At 33.7% G+C, this 20,549-nt stretch overlaps 1 protein-coding gene across 6 annotated transcripts in view; it reads right to left on the bottom strand.

Moving 5' to 3' along the window:
* LOC106881649 (transient receptor potential cation channel subfamily M member 3) overlaps positions 1–20,549 on the bottom strand; it is a 701,312-nt gene that overhangs the window by 596,341 nt on the left and 84,422 nt on the right. For all 6 annotated transcript variants that reach the window (XM_089357688.1, XM_089357690.1, XM_052970748.2 and 3 more), the window contains exon 2: positions 7,270–7,386. Coding sequence is in view for 4 of the 6 variants with exons in the window: in XM_052970745.2 (XP_052826705.1) it covers positions 7,270–7,386 (117 nt within the window). In the remaining 2 variants the exon portion in view is untranslated. The remainder of the gene's footprint in view (positions 1–7,269; positions 7,387–20,549) is intronic.

The following is a 20,549-nucleotide window of genomic DNA, read 5'->3' as shown; positions in this document are numbered from 1 at the left end:
ATATATATATATATATATATATATATATATATATATATATATATATATATATATATATATACATATATATATATATATATATATATATATATATATATATGTATATATATATATATATATATATATATATATATATATATATATATATATATATATATATATGGCACTTAACCAAGTTGCTGAACAGTGGAACCGAGCCAGAAATCATGTGGTCATGAACAAAACTTCTTGACTACAGAGCCGCATTTTCCCCATACACATACACACACACACACGTGTGTGTGTGTGTGTATGTCTGTATACTTCACTAATTTACTCAAGACATTCTAAGGCTTCTGTAATACTGTTGTATTACGATAGCATAGCCTTACATATCTTTTCCATACTGACTTACTTGAAGACACTGTTCTACTGCATGGGCTGTATATACATGCATACATATCATCATCATCATCATTTAAAGTCTGCTTTCCATGCTGGCATGGGTTGGACGGTTTGACTGAGGGCTGGCAAGCCAGAAGGCTGCACCAGGCTCCAATCTGATCTGGCAATGTTTCTACAGCTGGATGTGTGTGTGTATTAACACACACACACATACACATAGATAGATGTGTGAGTGTGTGTGTGTGTGTGTGTAGCAAACTAGCTCATCTGAAATACACAGGATTAGTAAAACCTGAAAAAAATGTATTAAGTACAAATATCGTCTTTATTTCATAATTTATGTTTACTATAACATGTCATCAAGTTCTTGATGATACTTTCATCAACATCTAGTAGACAAAAGAAGAGATAACCAGAATTACCAAACCTTCCTTTATTAGAACATATTACTGTAGTTCCTGTAACATGAGTTTTACCAAGAAAATAGAAGACAGAAATTTCACATAGCACAATGTCATTTTTAAATAGAATTTTGTATTGTATCTTCAAATAGTATATACCTATATATCTTACATATAATAAAACAAAGTCATTTGTTTATAAAATATGGGATATTTCTAGAAATACATATCATCATCATCATCATCATCATCATCATCATCATCATCATCATTATTTTAACATTCAGTTTCCTATGCTTGCATGGGTTGGATGGAGGCAGATTTCCTGCAGCTTGATACCCATCTTGGTGCCAACTGTAACCTCTTTCCAAAGAAGGTAGTATTTCCACATTGTCAGCCAAGATCTTGGCTGACAATTGGAATTGAATGACACAGCTTGTATGACAGTAACAATCATTTACAACTACATGCAATGTCAAGACAAAGTGATACAAACACACAGACACACATATATATATATATCGTAGAGATATATATATATACACAGGTTGTGATGGGTAAATTGTCGCCATTTTACATTTTTAATTTCATGCATGCACATTGTTTCTGTTTGATTTTCTTGACTACACAGTAAAGTAGGGTAAGTTGGGCACCATCTGTGAGAAAAACAGCCCCATGACGCAATTCACTTTGCCAGAAATTTGGAAACAACGTGATGTACTGCTTGGTATTTGCACCAGAAGCTCCATTTCAGAGTTTTGAGGTGTGAATCTGAAGACAGTACAATCTGAGGACATGTACCGAGAGTGATAAAAATCAAGCATCCAGTCAACATCATGGTGTCTGGAGTGATCACTAGTGATGGCAATGTTTTGCCTCCATCAAACTTCCCACACAGCCTCACACTCAACATGGAGGCCTAAATAGAGTGCCTGGAGGTGAAAGTGTTGTCCTGGGTCAAGAGGGTGGCTGCTGGAAGACCCTATGTCTGGCAACAGGACTCTGCACCATGCCACACAAGCAGGAGAACCCAGTCATGACTGTCAGACAATTTCTGAAACCACATCACCTCTAACATCTGGCCACCTAACTCCCCAGATTGCAACCCTCTTGATCATTATGTGTGGGTTGCAGTTGAGTGAGAGACTAACAAAACTCCTTGTAACACCAAAGATGAACTGAAGGCAAGGATTATGGCAGCATTCACCAACTTAAACAAGGAAACAGTCCAGAAGAGTGCAAGAGATTCTGAAGACGTCTGGAGGCCGTGATTGAAGCCAATGGTGATTTTATTGAATAAATTTACTCTTTAGTATTTCAAGATATTTTTAGGTAATTTTAGCAAATATATCTGTTAAAATGAGATGTCAGTGTTATTTTCATGTTTTCATAATCTAGACGATAGTTTATTTACGTCCTGTGGATATATATATATATATATATATATATATATATATATATAGTTGAAATTTACAGGAAAATAAAAGATGAAGACAGGTGTATATAAATATAAACATACATATATATATATATATATATATATACACACATATGCATATATACATATACATATATACGTATGTATGTATATATATGTATGTGTGTGTATTAGAGGGGGGAAGTAAGAAGGTCAGTGGGGTTATCCACTGACATTCACTTGACAACCAATACAGGCTTGTTTATGGTCCTTCAAGTTAAACGTTTGACAAAACAAAAATAACGGAATAAGTAACAGACTCAGAAAAATAATTACTGGGCTCAATTTGTTCCACTGAGCCCTTTAAGATGGTGTCCCAGCATAACACAGTCTAATGATTGAAACAAGCAAAAGATAAAAGATAAAAAAAAAAAGTTTGATCATCTCATCTGGATTCAAAGGTAACACAATTACTGTGCATGCACACATGCACATTAACTTACATTAAGACAAAAATACAAAGAGATACTGATACACATGTCTAAAAGGACAAATGCAACTGAAACCATGAAACAAGTAAAGTGATACGAGTACATATTATTACATATTAACAAAGAGCATGCCAAAATGTGTACCATTAACCCCCAAAGCTAAAAATCTTTGCTACTGAAAACATAATAAAATTCTATGCATGTTTCAGACTAGAACTATTTCCAGTGAATGAATGAATGAATGGATGGATGGATGAATTGAGAATTAAGAGAAACATGAAAATTGAATTTTTGTCTTTTTGTTTATTGTATGCAGGCATACATACATTTATACACACACAAACACACACACACACACACACACAATCATCATTTAACGCCCATTGTCCATGCTGGCATGGGTATATACACACATACACACATATATATATATGTATATATATATATATATATATATATATATATATATATATATATATATATATATACACACACACACATGAGTGTGTGTACATATATATATATATATATATATATACACTCCTGCATATAAATATATATATAAGAATGATGATACACACACAAGCATCTACTTATAAGTGCTACACACATACAAATACACACATTAATATGGATATATGTTGTGTGTGTGTGTGTGTATATATATAATATATATATATATATATATATATATATATATACATACACACATACAGACATGCCTACTCATGTATACACACACATTTTACATGTAGCTTGCACTGCAGGGCTCTCTGTTTACAAACTGTTGATTTTAGATCAAGTGTCTCACTTCTCCCAGTGGTACCAAGTAGCACTGATACTACCAGTGAATACACACACACACACACACACACACACACAAAGTTTTAATGTAAAACCATATCAAAAGAGATGCTGTTTATCTTGGGTGGATCATTTTTGCCATTAAAAGCATGCATACACTATGCTCCTTTTCATCATTATTATTATTATTAATCAATTAATAAAGAAATTAACCAATTAACTACTTGATTACTTCACTACTCATTTGATGAGTCAACCTATCCATCGATCAGTTGGTTTGACAGTTTTTTAATTACTATATATAACCACACTATGTGAATGCCTTTAAATTTTGGTAAGAAAATGGCAGAAATAAAGAAAAAAATAACACTTTAAAGCAGGGGCAAAAAGTGTCATCTAGTTCAGTAAATGCAGAACTGAATTTTAAACCATTGATATAGATAATCCATTAATACAAATAATCCAGTCATGAAGAAAAGACAACCCTACAAACTACATACTTAAAAGACAAAACATGTACCCAAAAGCCAAATTTATAATTATCAAGAATACAAAATCTATTTATTCCAGAATATTTAGGCAATGAAACAATCCTATTAGAAAATCTCTACACCATTTTCATCAACATAATAATAATAATGATAATGATAATAATAATAATAATAATAATAATAATAATAATAATAGTTTCAAATTTTTCCACAAGGGCAAACATTTTGGGGGAGGGGATAAGTTGATTACATTGACCCCAGTGTTTCACTGGCACTTGATTTCATCCAGAGAGGATGAAAAGCAATGTTGACCTCGGCGGAATTTGAAATCAGAATGTAGTGATGGGTGAAATACCGCTAAGCATTTCGCCTAGTATGGTTACGATTCTGCCATCTTCTTAATAATAATAATAATAATAATAATAATAATAGTTTCAAATTTTGGCACAAGGCCAGCATTTCAGGGAAGGGGCTAGTTGATTACATCAACCCCAGTGCTCAACCAGTACCTATTTTATCGATCCTGAAAGGATGAATGGCAAAGTTGACCTTCGCAGAATTTGAACTCAGAACATAAGGATGGATGAAATGCCACTAAGCACTTTTCCTGGCATGCTAATGACTCTGTCATAATGATAATGATATGTCACACATATTGGGAAGAGCATTGTGGCTGTGAGAATAACCTTTCATGCAAATGATTTTTTTATATTTACATAAAAAAAAAATTATTATTTTGTTTGGTGAGGTTATTTTAATGGCCTATTAATGTATGCAGTGAGTTTCTTTGCCCTAAACATCAGGAAGATATCGGCAAGAATTGTTAACAAAATTAAAGGAAGAAAAACTAATAATAATAATAATAATAATAATCATCGTTTAACGTCCACTTTCCATGCTAGCATGAGTTGGACGATTTGACTGAGGACTGGTGAACCAGATGATGATGATGAATAATAATGATAATAATTCTTTCTTATTTTTGGTACAAGGCTAGTAATTTTGAGGGGAGGGGAAGTTGATAGCATCGACTCCCACCACCCGTACTTGATTGATATTTATTTTATCGAAAGTATGAAAGGCAGTGATGACTTCGTCAGAATTTAAACTCAGAATATATGAGTCAAAGGAAATACTACTGAACATTTTTAATGACAATTCTGGAAGCCATGAGCTTGCAGAATTGTTAAATTCTGCCAGCTCATGGCTTAAATAATAATCTTCTTTAACATCCTGTTCCTAATCATCGTCATCATCATCATCGTTTTACCATCTAGTCTACCATTCTTGCATGGGTTAGATGAGAGTGTGTTGGAGCAGAGTGGGGTTTTTTTTTTATATCCAGATGCCTTTGTCACCAAAACACAAGTCTATCAAACAACAAACAGCTTGGACATGTTTTATGCAGAAAACTGGAAACAAATGACACTGGTTAGATGGGATTCGTTTGTTTCAGAAAGATCACACAACATGTCAAGAAGACCAGACATGCTTTTTGTGGTAGACTGCAAGCAAATGGCACTATTAGGAATCCACATTAGCAACAGTTTCAGCTTAACAATAATACTTTGTTGGGTGCATAAAATTGTAACTCCATGCATATATGATATTTTCAGTCAGAAATATCTTTGCAAAACTGTCGTATGCAGGACTTACTACACTTTTGAAAAATGCTAAACTGTTGTCCTATACTTTGACAATTTTCATATCTTGACATCTGAAGCAGCTGGAGATACGATAGTTTGACCAAATGAACCAGCTATTGCAAGCAAAATTAAAATTAAATATTGAAAAAAAATGCAATTGGTCAAATTTGGACATACAACAGTTTAACATAATAGCTATGATATATATTATATATATATATATATATATATATAAATAAGTATATGTATATATGTATATAATATATATATATATATATATATAAATAAGTATATGTATATATGTATATAATATATATATATATATATATATATATATATATATATATATATATATATTCACATATAATACACACATCAAAAAGACATGGACACACACATACACACACATAACAACGTTGAGGCAAGTCTTTAATCATGGAAGATAGCTTCTTCAAGGTCAGTAGTACATGACTGTGCATTCAATACATACATACTAGAAAGTGGCTGATGCTAATAATAGCGTCCAGCTGTTAAAATGAGGTAAAAAAATGTGACCTATTCAACAAGGAAATTGGATATATATATATATATATATATATATATATATATATATTGGATAAATACATATATACATACATATATACATATATATATATATTGGATAAATACATATATACATACATATATACATATATATATATATATATATATATATATATATTGGATAAATACATATATACATACATATATACATATATATATATATATATATATATATATATATATATTGGATAAATACATATATACATATATATATATATATATATATATATATATTGGATAAATACATATATACATACATATATACATATATATATATATATATATATTGGATAAATACATATATACATACATATATACATATATATATATATATATATATTGGATAAATACATATATACATACATATATACATATATATATATATATATATATATATATATATTGGATAAATACATATATACATACATATATACATATATATATATATATATATATATATTGGATAAATACATATATACATACATATATACATATATATATATATATATATATATATATATATATATATATATATATATATGCATACATATATATATTAGATACATACATACATGCATATATGCACATAAATTGATACACATACATTTACACACACACATACACACACACACACAAATACACACACACAAATACACACACACACACACACACACACACACACACACACACACACACACACACACACACACAAGCTTTTTTTGGTTTTTCTTGAATGCTTTTATGAAATCACAAGCAAGTGTGCGATGTGACAAAAAACACTATAAAATGAAATAAAAATGTATTATTTTTAAGAAAATCTAATTAACAGGCAAATTAATGAAAAGAGAAACGAAAATATGTCTACATGTTCATTAGCAATGATTAATACTTACACCACAGCTGAGTAAGCTACAAGAATTAACAGAGAACAGAAAAAAACATCATGGCTAGTTATCGGCCATAAGAGAACTGTGTAAAACTGCACAGAGTTATTATTAGGAATATCTACTAAATGTAATAAAGGTGTCTCACCAATTTCGTTGATTCCACAGAATTCTGACGATCATTCCAAGAAAATATGGAAATGTTCTTATGGACATCACTTTCCTCACGGAAATTCACCATCCGATAAGCCATGTCCGGGCTCACCTGTTAATGCAAATGGAAAGAAAATAAGAAACTGGTTAAATATGATGTTTGGTCAATCAGTGTTAAGCAGGTAACTTTTAACCTTTTACCTGTTTTGGTCATTAGATTGTAGCCCTGCTGGAGCACCACTATAAAGAATTTTTTGTCAGAAAAATGGGTGTATAAACAAACCATCACTAGTGACAAGCGGCATTGGGGGTCAAACATAGATATATATACAGCAGGCTTCTTTCAGTTTCTATCTACCAAATCCACTCACAAGGCTTTGGTTGACCTAAGGCTATAGTATGAATTCACTTGCCCAAGGTGCCATGCAGTAGAATTGAACCCGGAACCATGTGGTTGAGAAGGTAACTTCTTACCACACAGCACCACCTGTCCCAGTTGGGAACAATTAGTGTAGAACAGTTTTATTATCATATTTCACTTGAAATTCACTGCTTGTGTTCCAACTAAATTTGAAAAGGATGAAGAATTTAGTAAAATAATTTTGTCATTTTAAAGCTGATATTTGAAACATAAGCCGTTGCCAGTACCACCTGACTGGCCTTCATGCCGGTGGCACATAAAAGTACCCACTACACTCTTGGAGTGGTTGGTGTTAGGAAGGGCATCCAGCTGTAGAAATTCTACTAGATCAGATTGGAGCCTGGTGTAGCCATCTGGTTCACCAGTCCTCAGTCAAATCGTCCAACCCATGCTAGCATGGAAAGCGGACGTTAAACGATGATGATGATGAAATTAACATGACATCTTTACGACAAAAAGCTTTAACTGAGATCACTTCAGAGAAAAAAGTTTATACCATTGGGCCAAGGGTGGTCTCAGGTGGGTTGGTATAAAAAGAGTTAATATTCTGTCCGATATGCTTTGTCTCTTTTACTTTTTTTCAGTCATGAAACCATTGCCATGCTGGAGCACAATTTTGATGAGTTTCTTTTCTATAGTTGCTAACATTGTCTCCAGTAATATCTTTTTTTTTTTTTAGATTAAATGCAACTTTCTATAGAATTTCTCAAAACTAATTCAATAACAATCACTGAGAGATGTTAATATTGTCCAGAATCCACACAACTATTAGAAATATTCTCGCTGCAGAGGATATTTTTTTTTTTCAATAAAGATATTGTAAAGGATTTATTATAGAATTGTTTGAAGAGATATTATTGTTCATAACATTTAAATAATAGCAATAAGATTTAATTAATCTCATAAAAATAAACTGAAGGTGAGATTGTCTCATCAGGGAGAAAAAAAAATTAACTATTGGTAGCAAATATATTATTAAATATATTGGGTCATCCCATAAATAATGCAGTTTTTTTATACTTCATTTATTCTTCGAAATTAAGATAAACAAAATTGTTTTTTAATCTAAAATATACTCTCCTTCATTTTCTACAATGCTTTTCCATCTATCTGGTAAACTTCCAAAATTCACTTGTCTGTAATGAAAAATACTCCTCCAGTACTGTTCTGACCTCATCTACAGAATTCACATTTTTTCTGTCCAAATGATTTTCAAGACTGAAATAAATGATAATCAGATGGGGCAATGTCCAGCGAATATGGTGGGTGGGGCATTGTTTCCCATTCAAACTGCTCCAGCCTTTGGAATGTCATCCTCGCTGCATGTGGCCAAGCAGAACACTTTTCATCTTGAAACCAAAGATGGTCATTTTTCTTCTAGCGCTGATTTAAGCTGCTCACAGTAGATCTCCTTTCTTATCATTTGGTTTGGGTTTAAAAGTTCAAAGTGGACTAAACCTTTCATATCCTATCAAACAGATAGCAACACCTTATGTGGGTGAAGACCTCCTTTAGCCTGGGATGCCAGTGTTCTCCTTTCCCTGCCCACTGTCTTTAGCACTTGAAATTTCTATAGAAAACCCATTTCTCATCACCAGTCACTCTTTGGTCCAAAAAAGGTTCATTTGTGTGACTTGACAACAAAGAAGAGCACACATTCACTCTCTGCATGCAATTAGACTCAGAAAGTTTGTGAGGAACCCATTGACCCAGTCTGCTGACTTTTCTGATGGCACACCGGTATTGATGAATCATTGAATGATCAAATCCAAGCTTCTCTGCTAATTCCTCAACAATTACAATGGGATTTTGCTCCATCGAGTTTTGCAGGATGTTCTTGTCTAGCTCTACAGATCTTCCAGGATGAGGCTCATTTTCTAGGCTATAGTTTCTGGCTCGGAATTCCTGGAACCACCGTTGACACTGGCTTACACTTATTGTCTGGTCCCCATATACTGTGTTAATATTCCTTGCATTTTCTGTTGTGTTGTTGCCTTTATTGAACTCATAAAGCAAAACATGCCAAATATGCTCTTTTGTCACTTCCATTGTAGCTTTGAAAAAATAACTGTTAAAATTGAACTGCACTCTTCAAAACCTGCACTAAGAATATGGTAAAATTACTACCTGCTTATATAGTAAGTTGATGCAGGTAGTTTATCCCATCCCTCTCCGACTTTTATTTCATGCAATTGATAAAAACGCATTATTTATGGGATGACCCAATATATTAGCAACCATTAGTTTATCTGATGTATATTGGATCCAAAAGGAAATGTTTGCACTCTTATGGCTCTGTTTATATATATGTATATGTATGTATGTATGTGTGTTGTATCTGTGCATCATCTCTAGTTCTTCTATATCCACACAACAATAGGATTAAATGGACCCATTTAGAAGATGGATCATGAATGGAGACAATACATGAATGATTCCACAATTGTTCTATAAGAAGCTATTTATAAAGTTCCAGGTTATATTCATTTTCAGTAATAGCAGTTGTAAATCAATGAACTCATGGCTTTATGACAAAATAATTATATAACTTGAAATAAATACTAAAGCTGACAACAAAATGAAACTCCAACAGGAAAATAGTGTATTGTCTGAGTTAACCAGATTTTGGACAATGAATATAAAAGTTATCAGTATCGTTTTAATGTTCAGTTTTCTATGCTTGTAAGGATCAGTCCAAATTCACTGAGGCAGATTTTCTATGGCCAGATGCCCTTCCTGTTGCCAACCCTCACCAGTTTCCAAGCAAGGTAATAATCTTGTGGTCTTTCAAGCAAACTGCCCAGACATAGTTATGCAGTGAACTGAAAACAAATAACACTTGCAGAGAGAGACAAGATCTATGAATAGATAGCTTGATATAACATGGATAAATCTTTCAACACACCAGTTACTCCTATCATCTAGTGCAATGTAAAAGGACTTGTCTAAGGATTGAAATGTAATGACAGGGGTCACAAAATGTAAAAATATGATTGTGAAGAGATGTCAAAAATAACAAAGATTTGAATGACATTGTATTCTCCAAATGTAACAGGTTATGTTATGCTAAAATTGCTCAAAGTCCAGGAGACAATGTAATAAAGAACATCAGAAAGAATGAATATTATTCACATGCAGGATCAGTACAGAATGCTTAGTAGTAGTTAGCAGTTTCATAGTACTAGGAGAAATGACAATGATGATGTACTTGCACACTCTTAATGGACAGAAGTTAGCTTAATTGTCTGCTGCTAGAGAGAGAGAAAGGATGAGAATTGTGTTGTCCCTCTCTTTTCCATTCAACCAGGATGCTCTTAGTCAGAAGGCAGATATCAAAGAGGCTCAACAGACTTCTTATTGGGTGTATATAAGGTTTGGCAACTAAAGTAGGTCAATCCTAAAAACAAAGAGTTGACCTTTCCATGACCACAAGAGGTCTACAAGGTCAAATCATCCTCATTAATTTCCAAGTAAAGAGAGTTGAAAGCAAAAAACTGGAAATCCATCTGACAATCAGCAAAAATGTGGATTCGGTTTTGATTCTTAACTATGGCTCCAGGAAATGATCTCTTACAGAAATATTCAGAGTTTAACCTATTCATTATCATATTTCTGTCGAAATACACTGCCTGTCTTTCAATTAATTTTGAAAAAAATGCAACAAAATAACTCAGTATTAACTTGATGTTTAGAGCATAAATTAGCATGGAATTTTGATGGAATGTTTTAATTTAATTTAATTTAGAACACTTTAAAATAGGAAGTTTGTATCATAAGATCTAGTGGTAGTCACATGTGGATTAATAACAAAAGCTTTAAAACTGAAGTATCTGCAGAGACTGCTTGATGGAGGAAAAGTACAAGCAACTAAACTTCGTAAGACATGCTTTCTTGTAGCAGATCAGATATATGAAATGTGAGCTTGACTAGAGATACATATACCTGCAGGTAAAAGAGTTCAACCCCCAATGCCAGTTGAGAAACAGTAACATCAATAGACAAGAGCTGCAGTGCATCTTTAAAAGAGTTCCAGATTAACAGATTGTGGAAACTTTTCAAAGTTCCTTGGACTAACAACATTACTGGTGAAGCTTTACAACTGTATCCAGTATAAATCTTGACAATTACCAATAAATGGAAACATGCTAGATGAGAACTATGCAGGTGCCAAACCAGTGTTATCAGATGCTACAGTATTCTAATGTATCCAACGTATCAAACTCCTCAGTTAGTATTTATGTTTACTGTAATGATACCAATGTGATAGCCATTGCAAAGTGTATGCATAACTTACTACAGAGCTGTCATTGCAGTAACCTTAGTGGTTTGTTGTTATTTAGTGAGAATTTGAAAACTCTTTGCTTATTAATCCTTTAGTTGTGATATTTCTGTTCAAAATTATGGCCTTTGTTTCAGTTAATTTTGAAAATATGAAGTATTTAGTAAAATAACTTGCGTAAAATGGGATTTGAAACATAAATTAACATGAAATTTTGAAGGAAGATTTTAATTTAGATCACATTCTCCCATCCAAAAAGCAGGAAGAATACATGCAGCAATGCATTCCTAGACACACACATCATCATCATCATTATTATCATCATCGTTTAACATCTGTTTTCCATGCTGGCATGGGTTGGACAATTTGACTGGGGACTGGCAAGTGTAGAGGCTGCACCAGGCTCCAATCTGATCTGGCAAGGTTTCCAAAGCTGGATGCCCTTCCTAACACATAGTATATGAATAAAACGCTATGACTTAATACAACATGAGATGGTCACCATGTCTGAATAAAAGCTGTGATAGAGCTAGTAATAATTGATTTGAACTATGCATCCATATCAGACCAGCTTCTTCTGCATGCATTAGTGAATGTTTTTATTGTTCAGTAACTTTCTCAGCTCATTTGTGCTCAACCATTTCTGTAACTTTAGCTCTATTGATACCAATTTGCCTGAAACTGCTCCTGATTCTGTGATAAAAAGTTCCTGTTTTTGAGTAACCTAAATTAAAACCTTTTATCAAATATTTCATACAATTAATGTTACCAAACACTAACTTTAAAAAAATGACCAAGTTATTTTACTAAATTCTTTGTTGTTTTCAAAACAAGTTGAAACACAGGCAGTATATTTCAAGAGAAAATATGATAAGAAAAGGATTAATGTAGTATATCCAAGAGATCTTTCTCACCCATCTCACTAAGTCTTCTGTTTTCAATACACCTGATTCACAATCATGCACCTTCGCACGTCTTTCAACAGAAATATGGCTACCAGAGGGTTAAAGCACATTCTCCATTAAAAAGAACAACATGAAAGAAAGAGAACATTATTATTATTATCATTATCATCATTATAATTACTGTTATTATGGTGGAGAGCTGGTAGAATCATTAACATGTCGGGCAGAATACTTAGTGGCATTTCATCTGGTTTTATGTTTTGAGTTCAAAATTCTGCCAAGGTTGACTTTGCCTTTCATCCTTTCAGGGGTTGATAAATTAAGTAGCAGTTGAACAGAGGCGCTGATGTAATCAACTCCCCACTCCCACAAAAGTTCAATTTTTATTATTGACTTTTAACATTGTACAAGGTCACACAAGAGAGACAGGAAGTGTACAGTGTTGATTATGGCAACCCAATATTGACTAGTACTTATAATAAATAATGCTGTTTAAATTCTGTATGAGGTGGTCGAAATTTTAGTCAGTAGATTGTAAATCTATTCATAAGTGTTTTACTTTCTCATGGTTTTATATTTTAATTAAAAGGCAAAGCTGACATCCTCCAGGATTTGAGCTCAGAATGTAAATAGCAGTAAGTAAACACCACATGGCATTATATCACTGCTCTAATGATTTTTCCAATCTTTCACCCCTTCATTATCATTAAAATTACCAACTACAAAGGTGATGAGCTGGTAGAATTGTTAGCATGCTGGGCAAAATGCTTAGCAGCATTTTGTCTGTCTTTATGTTCTGAGTTCAAATTCCATCAATGCCAACTTTACTTTTCATCCTTTCAGGGTCAATGGAATAAGTACCAGTTAAAACTGGGGTTAATGCAATCGCCTTACCCTTCCCACCAAACTTACAAGCCTTGTGCAAAAATTCAAAATCAATATTAACAACTACAATCTTAAATGAATATCTCATGTCAAAATTAGTTCACTTGATCTACAGCATATCTTTATATTTATTTCCATTAAGACAAATTCCGTCTTTGGTTTTATTTACTAAAGCCAAACTTCTGAATGTCATTGAAACAATGTAAACCTCTTCTAAAGACAGCAGTACTGATCAAAGGAATTGTGATTAGTGTCAACAAGAGGATATAGTAATCAAATGTAGACATTTTAAGTGAAGGTTACATGAACTTACGATGGCCTTTCTAACAGGTACACATTATATTTACACCTCTAAATGGACACAGCAAATACAAGATTGGAACACTGACTTACTAAACTGCATAATGTTGACAAACTGGTGTTTTCAAGACGGCTACTCAAGAATGAACTGTCTGGGATCAAATAATGTAATAAAATTCTTAGCATTTACAAATAATGCCTTGAATTAAAATAAAAAAATTCATCACACCATCATCATTTAATGTTCACTTTTCCATGCTTACATGAGTTGGATGGAATTTGTTGAGGCAGATTTGTCACTACCCCCCCCACATTTTCATGCAAGGTAATATTGTCACAAGGTTGGACATGTATTCCATGGAATAATGAGCAAACATCACTTGTATGAAGATGATACTAATTTACAACCATCATATAATGTCAAGACAAGAGTATACACACACACACACACGTCAACATCATTGTCATCATTGTTTTAAGATCCATTTTCCACTAACTTGCATACACACACATGCATGCATGCATGCACACACACACACACACCCAAACATACACCCACCCACCCACATACACACACACACACACCTTGCTTCTTTCAGTTTCTTATTTCTTTATTGCCCACAAGGGGCTAAACATAGAGGGGATAAACAAGGACAGACAAAGGGATTAAGTCGATTACATCGGCCCCAGTGCATAACTGGTACTTAATTTATCGACCCCAAAAGGATGAAAGGCAAAGTTGACCTCGGTGGAATTTGAACTCAGAACGTAACGGCAGACGAAATACCGCTAAGCATTTCGCCCGGCGTGCTAACGTTTTTGCCAGCTTACCGCCTTTCGGTTTCTGTCAACTGCTTCTCTCAGTTTCTTTCAACCAAATAGCTTACAAGGTTCTGGTCAGCTCAGGATTATAGTAGAAGACATTTGCCCAAGGTGCCCTACAGTGAGACAGAACCAGAGACCATATATTTGATATTTGGGAAGCAATCTTCTTAAACAAACAACCATACCTGCCCCTAATGTCATATCGACAGACAATAAAAGGATTATGCTTATTCATTGATGTTTAGTCCCTGGTCAGCTTTGGTCAAGCAGACCTAAGATCAAAAGCATTTCAATCATGACCACCCAGGTCTTCAGGCATAATTTCTCTCCACCAATCATTTTGAAACCAACCTGCTGAAGACCACCACTGGTTTTATGATACAAACTCCCTGTTTTAGAATTATTTAAATTAAAACTTTCTATCAAAATTTTATGTTAAATTATATTTCAAACATTAGTTTAATAAAGACAATTATTTTACTAAATTCTTCAATATTTCCAAAGTTAATTGAAAGAAAGGCAATGTATTTTCATAAGAATATGGTGATGAAAAAAATTAAAGGAGTTAAAGTGTGATTTGGCCAAGAAACCCAGTACAAACTCCTTCATTGATAAACTCATATGTATTTATAAGCCGGAGGTGTTTTATAAGCTAAGTTTAAAAGTAAAAGTTGTAAGGTGAAGCGGAAGACTCGAAAAAATGGAAAATATGAAAAATATTCATAAAATTTTCACACAAGTGGAAATAATAATGCTGAAATGTGGAATGAAACAAACACACACACACACACACACACACACACACACAGATGACTAGTGATTATTGATCATGGAAATAAAGGTTGGCAGTCATGTAAAAGTTTAAGCAAAAATAATTATGGTTGATCCACAAAACTAATATTTACTAGTGAAATAGCTAACCAGAAAGTAATGTTAGGAGAATTGACTGTCATGTAAAAACCTTTTCATTCATATTTGTGTCAATATATATGCAGAGAGGGGTGGGGTGAGAGAGAGAGTTGTTTGTGGTAATATAGAGATTTGAATGGAAAGAATACTATTTAATAGCATAAATATTCTCTCATGACATAGGCGTTTATGGGGATGAAATAGTACAGGTAAATAGGTTATAAATAATTTGTAGAAATGGGAAATTCCACAGTAATAAAAGAAAAACATTTGTATTTTTTTTTCTTTCATATACTTTACAGCAAGAGTAAACTAGTTATATCCATTATGTCAAATAATTAGTCATAAAACATTCAATCTGGCCACAATTCTATTTATTTCACATTAGAATAAAGATCAAATATATTTCTTTCTTTCTTTTGTTTATTTATTTATTTATTTATTTATTTATGCAATTTCATACTACATAAGAACTTTTAGGACTTTCCTGAAATCACATCAAAGATTGTCAATAGAAAACTTATTTCTCCAGAACTTTTCTTTAGTTATAAGTTAAAATAAGAACAATGCAGTAAAATGTTTTTGTTTCTGTGTCCTTTTGTTATCATATTTCTGTTAAAATATACTGCTTTTTTTTACCCTCCAATTGGTATTATAAATAACTAAAAATTAAGTTAAATAACTTTCTCGTTATTAAGGTGGAGTTTGGAATATAAATTAATAGGAAATTTTTGAAGAGTGGTTTTAATTTAAATCACTTTCAAACAGGAAGTATGTATCATAGAATCAAAGACCACCGCCATCAATTCACCACAGAGAAAGTTCACCACCATCAATTCACCATGAAGTTCACCGTGAGGAATGTTCACCACAAGGAAAGCTTACTGAGAAAATTGTTGGCACTCCGTCGCTTACGACGTCGAGGGTTCCAGTTGCTCCGATCAACGGAACAGCCTGCTCGTGAAATTAACGTGCAAGTGGCTGAGCACTTCACAGACACGTGTACCCTTAACGTAGTTCTCAGGGATATTCAGTGTGACACAGTGTGACAAGGCTGACCCTTTGAATTACAGGCACAACAGAAACAGGAAGTAAGAGCGAGAGAAAGTTGTGCCGGAGCCTCATGGAGCTTTAGGTGTTTTTGCTCAATAAACATTCACAAAGCCCGGTCTGGGAATCGAAACCGCAATCCTATGACCGCGAGTCCGCTGCGTTAACCACTGGGCCATTGCGCCTCCAAACTGAGAAAATATATCCATAGTATCTCACCATTAATAGTTAAAAACTATTTTTTTTGAAAAAAATGGAAAGAAAAACTGAAGTTGAAAAATTACGTCAAAAAATTTGTATGGTGAACTTTCCCCGTGGTGAATTGATGACACTGAACTTATCGAATATGGGACAGTTTTAGGTGAGTTGGTACCAATAGGGTTTGCTATAAATTTTCTTCAGTTATAAGTTAAAAAATATGAGCAATTCAGCAAAATATTTTTACTTCTTAATCCTTTTGTTATCATATTTCAGTTAAAATACACTGCCTTTCTTTCAATTAATTATGGAAATAATGAAGTATTTATTAAAATAACTGTATCATCATTAAGCTGTTACTTGGAACATTGATAAACATAAAATTTTAATGAAAGAAGGTTTTTATTTAAATCATTTTAAAAGAGGAAATTTGTATTGTAGAATCAAAGGAAGTCTAAGGTGGGTTGATATCAAAAGTATTCAAGCAGGAAGTTTAGATCATAGAATCAGGGACAATCAGAGGCAGTTCGATATCAAAAGGGTTAAACGACAACGTTTCTTCAGTCATAAGTTAAATAAGAGGGTTCAGCAAAGCCTTTGTACTTCTTAAGTCTACCATGAAATTTCCATATCGATAACAATGGAAAATATGGAGAGCATTAAGTAATGCAAATTCACTTCCCTTGCATCACACAGAATACATTTTATGTGTTTGTTCAGTTGATAAAAATAATTTGGGATGCCTTTGCAAATTTTATCCGTTATCATCATCATCATCATTATTGTTTTCATGTCCACTTTTCAACGACTGCATAGAAATTGCTGAAGTTGATTTTCTATGGTCAAGTGCTCTTCCTGTCACCAATCCTCACCTGTTTCAAGCAAAGTAACATTTCCCCTTGGTTGGACATATTTATCACAGAAGACTGAAAATGAATGACACTGCTTATATGACAGTGGCATTCATTTACAACTTACCACATAATGTCAAGGAAAGGACACAGAAACACACTCACACATACTCATTCTCTTAGGACTTTTTCTTCCTTTTTTGTTCTTGATTGTCTGGACAACTTTACAAAATTAGACATTTACATTTGTGGAACAATTGTAAAAAAAAAATTATCAACATGACGAGGTTGATGAAGAAAACTGTAACAATTTGTTCATTATATTCTTTTACTTGTTTCTGGCATTTGACTACAGCCATGCTGGAGCACCACCTTGAACAAATTGACCCCAGGACTTATTTCTTAAGCCTAGTACTTATTCTATCAGTCTCATTAGCTGAACTGCTAAGTTATGGGGATATAGGCACACCAACACTGGTTGTCAAATGGTGATTGGAGACAAATACAAACACAAAGACACATGCTTAGTTATATACATACATACATATATACATATACATACATACATATATACATATATATATATATATATATATATATATATATATATATATATATATATATATACATACACACATATAGTTGAAATTTACAGAAAAACAAAAGACAAAGACAAGTGTATGAATAACAAGCAAGTGTATTAGTTTGACACTCAGGAAAGTGAGAAAAAGTCTTTTATGTTTTGAGCCTACGCTCTTCGACAGAAAGGAATAAGAGAAAATAAACAGAGAGAGAATAAAAAAAACTTGTGCATTTAGTGGTCAAGCATGGCAACTGTTTGGGAAAAAAGTTTTGACAGGAGAGGTGAAAAGAAGGGGTGATGATAAAGTATTAGCAATCTCAAAATGAAGGTGTGCATGCGTGTGTGTGTATGTGAGAAAGCGTAAGTGTGTGTGTGTGTGTGTGTGTGTGTGTGTGTGTGTGTGTGTGTGTGTGTGTGTGTGGATAGTGGCTAGTGACTTTGCTAGAAGTGCAAGTAAAGGAGTCAGTGATATGATACGGACGATGATGGGTGCCCCTGTGAGGATGATAGTGTTGGAGAAGTAGTGGCAAGTTCAGTAACATGGGTGGGCACAGGGGAACGAGCCAGGTTGGGAGGTGGGGTTAGGGAAGAAACTGGACCAAGAGGTCAGACAGGTTTGGGTTAAGTTGATGAAAGATGTGCGAGATGGAGCGGTCAGACTGCAGTGGCTGGAAGGCTTGGAGAATGGTGCATTGGTGAGGCAGGGTGATAAGTGAGGGGAAACAGGAGACCAGCAACAGCTGGGTGGGTGCAGGGAGAGAGAGCAGAGGCATAGTCCACAGAATGTGTTTTGGAAAGGGACCAGTAAATCATGAGATTATTTGGGCTTCAATGTAGCCAACGAACAGGTTTGCATAGTTGGAGGTCCCATGGCCACTCATGAGACTTGTTGGTAAAAATCCCCTGCAAACGAGAAGCAGTTGAGGGAGAGAACAAGTTCGGCTAGTTGAAGAAGTGTGGAGGTGTCAGGTTGTGGGTTGGGTTGAAGGTCTAGGAAGTGTTTGAGTGCAAGAAGTCTTTGTTGTGTGGGATCACCATATATAGACTCTTGATATCAAGTGTGAAGAGAAGTTTAGAAGGGCCAGGAGGGAAGGAGAAAGAGTTGAAGAGATGGAGAGCATGGTTAGTGTCATGGATGTAGGAGGGGAAGAAAGCCACTAACAGGGCAAGGACATGGCCGAGGTATTTTGAGATCAATTCCGTGGAACAGGGTTGTTGGGCGTTACAAAGCACACTCTGTTACTATTACTATCACTTCCCTGTCTATCTCTCTCCCTCTCTTGTTCTTCATTCTTTCTGTTTTTCTCTCCCACCCTTTCCCTATTCTTCTCTCCCTTCCACCGTTCCCTCTCACTCTCTCTCTCTCTCTCTCTCTCTCACTCACTCTTCCTCCTTGACCCTCTCGTCGCTATGAAAGGGGTTCTTTCTTTCTGCTCATTGCCAAATACCACTGAGTAACCATCTGGCAACATGTGGTCAAAAAACTTTTATGATATTTCCATTTCATAAACTTTACAACCTGAATGAAATTGAGAGAAAACGGAGAGAAAAGGACTTTATTAAGAAATTCAAACCCAATCTTAACGAACAATGATTAAATTAATCTTACTTGGGGTTTTAAAATCTTATCCCTAGAACTAAAACACAAGAAAATCTCTCAAATGTCATCATTTCTAAAGATAAACATTGAAAAATGGTTTGGCATCATCTCTAAAAATAGCCAAACACCTACTGCTGCTGTCCAAAGGAATGTGTATAAAGGGCAAAAAGACAGCCAGTCAACTACAGTTAAAACACTTCTGTCACATGGGACCTTGAAGACTGTACTAGTCCTTATATATTTAATATTCAATATTTCATTTATTCAATAAGACATTCAATACTTCATTTCATTTTATTATATATACTATATTTTCCATATTCTATATCCCACATTAATTTTATAAGAATATAAATAAAACATAAAAAACAGACAGAGTTGGAATTCTTTTGAATAATATATTAAATTTGTAAACACAAATTAAATCTTGCCATGGAGGAATGTAGTGGCGGACAAAAAACAAGACAGG

This window comes from Octopus bimaculoides, chromosome 9, assembly GCF_046866305.1.
Source record: "Octopus bimaculoides isolate indiv1 chromosome 9, ASM4686630v1, whole genome shotgun sequence".
Taxonomy (NCBI): Eukaryota; Metazoa; Mollusca; class Cephalopoda; order Octopoda; family Octopodidae; genus Octopus; species Octopus bimaculoides.
Note: the sequence above shows the minus strand (reverse complement) of the source record. Positions and strands in the feature narration are given on the sequence as shown.